Source organism: Marmota marmota, unplaced genomic scaffold (assembly GCF_001458135.2).
Source record: "Marmota marmota marmota unplaced genomic scaffold, marMar, whole genome shotgun sequence".
Lineage (NCBI taxonomy): Eukaryota > Metazoa > Chordata > Mammalia > Rodentia > Sciuridae > Marmota > Marmota marmota.
Genome location: NW_026000174.1, coordinates 3,528,230 through 3,531,366, shown reverse-complemented (window position 1 = coordinate 3,531,366; position 3,137 = coordinate 3,528,230). Strand labels below are relative to the sequence as shown.

Sequence of the window (3,137 nt, the reverse complement as noted above, 5' to 3'; positions counted from 1 at the left end):
TGTTTTTATAATGAGGTAGTCCTACAAAAATGCCTAAGAATACATATATGCATTCATCTTAGGTTATTTTTTAAAAGAGGAAAAAATTAATTACAGGAAAATATACTAATAGAAACAGAAAGCAATACCTATGAGTTACTATATAAGTCATTAATGGTCTGCTATGACTTGTTACCCCCAATTGAGGCCTTTTATCTATTAACATATTACACAATATTAAATGAAACTATTGATATTTGCATTATTGCACATCCAAATCCTGTTTTTATTAAGGAGAAAACTAAGAAAATGGGATGAGATCCAAGCTTTAAGGAAAAATAAAATTGATTTAACTCATTTGAATCTTATTGCTCATATAGAATGACTATAATAAAGGTGGCCTATTTTGGTAAATAAATTACTTTTCTAAATTTTTGTTTGCTGAGCTAATGCAAAATAAATAGCTCTTTTCTCTGCAATGTATTCATGCTATTATGCTAATATGTTTGCTTGCAATCTTAACTATGTGAGACAATAAGTCTACCCATCTACAGTTACTAACTGTGCACATCTTATTGTACATTTTAGATACACTTGAATCATAGAAGCTGCTAATTTAGAATCTCAGGATATATGAAGACATCTGAGATTGAGAATGAATAAGTTATGCAATGGGGAAGTTACTGATGGCAAATTTAGGAAGACTTCAAGGGCACAGAAAGAACTCTAAGTCTTGTGTATTCTAGATGGTAGAACTGAAAATTAGTGTTAGCTTTACAGTAGTAACAACAGCAATGTTATAGTCAAGCGGGTTTTCTTTAAATTGCCTTTTGTGCTTGAAAGTATAATAAATGGAGTATCATCTTTGCTCTTGCCGTAATGTTAAGGCACAAATATTTAAATTATTAATCAAAGACAAGAAGCAGCAGGAGCTTCCTTATGGAAAGAGATGGCGGAGTTTGGCATTGAGTTCTCTCTCCTTGCTTAAAAGATCCAGGCTGTGCTTTTTGAAGGCTTCTGACTGAAGCTTGAGTTCATCATAGGCCTTTTGGATCCCATCCACTCTGCGCTGAAGTTCCAGGACTCTCAAGTTGCTGTCTACAGCCACTGCCTCTTGCTCAAAGCGCTCTAGCGCATGCCTCCTAGCCATATCTGCTGCCTCCAACTTCTCCTCAAGCTGCCGGATCTCTGCCTGTTTGTTCTGAAGCACCTTGCCCCTCTCCATGGACAGCTGCAGAAGCTCCTCTTTCTCTTGAGTGATGGTTTGCAGCCTGTCCTGCAGCTCCTGACTCAGGCTGCTGTGTGTCTCCTGGGCCTTTGCCATCTGTTCAATGGCCTCTTGGTACTGCTGCTGGAGGCTCTGCAGCTGGCTGCGCAGCTGCTCTGTCTCCTTGTTGTGGGCACAGTCCTGCTGGCTCTGTAGCTCCAACAGCTCCTTTTCTCGGGCCTGTGCCTGGCAGGCATCCTGAGCACACCTCTCTTTCAGAGCCTCCAGCTCCTTGGTGAGGGCCTCGCTCTTAGTGGTCAGCTGCAATACTTTGGCCTCCTTGTCCTTCAGAGCCTGGCTGAAGAGATTGCTGTTCTCCAGTTTCAGCTTCTCATTGTCTTCCTTCAGCTTGATGTTCTGACTCTTGTATTCATCCTTAAAGTGGATCATCAACTCGTGGTTGGCTGCCAAGGTCCTGAAACGGTCCTCCAGTTTCAGGGCATGCTCACTTTGGGCTTTCAACTTTTGTGCCTCCTGCATCCTCTTCTCCTCCAGCTCTGAATTGAGCAGCTCCAGGATCTGGCAGCGTTCCAGGGCCTCATCGGCCCTCCGCTTCAGAATGCAGATGAGCTGGGACTGCTCTTGGATACGGGAGCAAAGCATTGCCTTCTCACCCTTCTCCTCCTCGGACAGCCCCCTCAGGTTTGCCAAGGCTTCCCTCAGCCCTTCCAGTTCCTTAAACTCCATCTCCTCTTCCTCCTTTTTCTGTTTTTCATTTTGCTTATCTAAGGGTTCTTCACCTGGTCGAGTGTCCATCCCAGGTGACTGCTCTTCCTGAGGCATAGAAGCTTTCCTCCACTAACAGCTGACCACACAGTCTCTCCCACTCTGATTTCAAAAGCCGCAGGGTGTTGCTAGGGACTCTTGGCACTCCAGCTGACTTTTCCAGTAAAGAGTCCTGTAATTGGTGGGCAGGTCTTCAGAATGCTGTGAAGTAACAATAGGAAAAGGGGGGAGGGGATCCTAAGCAAATCTGTCAAGTTACCCTTGCTTTCTAACCAACGGATCCCTCAGTTCACAGTCAGTATCTGGCTTGTACAGCCAGAGAGATGCTAACCGCACTCAATTCCTAGCCCACACCAGGGAAGAAATCTGACTCCCCCTGATTTCCAGTAGGAGTAAACAAATCAAGTTTATACCATCTTATCCCTTCTCATTCTTCCCCATTCAGTTGTCAGGAGAATAAATTACTTTCTGTAATTTTTGTCTTCTCAAAAACGTGTATTTTATGAACACAAAGTAGCAGTAGTACTCCTTGAGAGCCAGGTCCCTAAGTGGCTGGGAGTTTGCTCCCTCATGTTTGGCCCCACTCAGTTTGATACTTAAATATTGAACGAGCAAATCCCAGTGAAATTTCCATCATTTCACCTACCACTGTCCTTATATGAAAATAGATTTTTTTTTTATTCACCACTCCCTGAATTAGCAAAGTAAGGTCACAGAAAAGTTTAATGAAAATAGATGTGATACATATTAAAACAGAAAAAAAGAGATACAAATGAGGCTTACTTTCTTATTCATCAAAGTCAATTTCAGATGGATTAAATAGTCCAATGTAAGGTAAAGTAAAATCAAAGTATTTTCTTCTAGTAAAAGAAAAGGTAAACATCCAATCTTGGGCCAAGAAGCACTTTCTTAGACATTATGTAAGAGAACAGAAGAAAGCAGCTTGATTAGACTTCATTGAAAATCTGTAGTTACTTGTAATTTTTAAAATTATGTGACCTCTGAGGTTTTTCCAGTCCCTTCATCCTCTGAACTTGCCTGACATTTTACTTTCTAGCAAATCCAAATACAGAAGTTTCCCGTACCAACCAGGTTTCTGGCCTGGTGGAAAGGTGTTGCTTTGTCTGGAATGCCTTGTCCCACTTTGGAGCTTGTCACTCTGCTA

At 41.9% G+C, this 3,137-nt stretch overlaps 1 protein-coding gene across 1 annotated transcript; it reads right to left on the bottom strand.

The window, feature by feature from the left end:
- Nucleotides 1–131: 131 nt before the first annotated feature.
- On the bottom strand, nt 132–2,079 carry Ccdc89 (coiled-coil domain containing 89). Its single transcript, XM_015507107.2, has one exon. The coding sequence runs from the start codon at nt 2,027–2,029 to the stop codon at nt 917–919; it is 1,113 nt and encodes a 370-aa protein (XP_015362593.1). The 5' UTR covers nt 2,030–2,079; the 3' UTR covers nt 132–916.
- Between the last annotated feature and the right edge of the window lie 1,058 nt (nt 2,080–3,137).

Coding starts and splice junctions, on each gene's coding strand:
- Ccdc89 (XM_015507107.2), bottom strand. CDS start 2,029: ATGCCTCAGGAAGAGCAGTCACCTGGGATGGACACTCGACCAGGTGAA.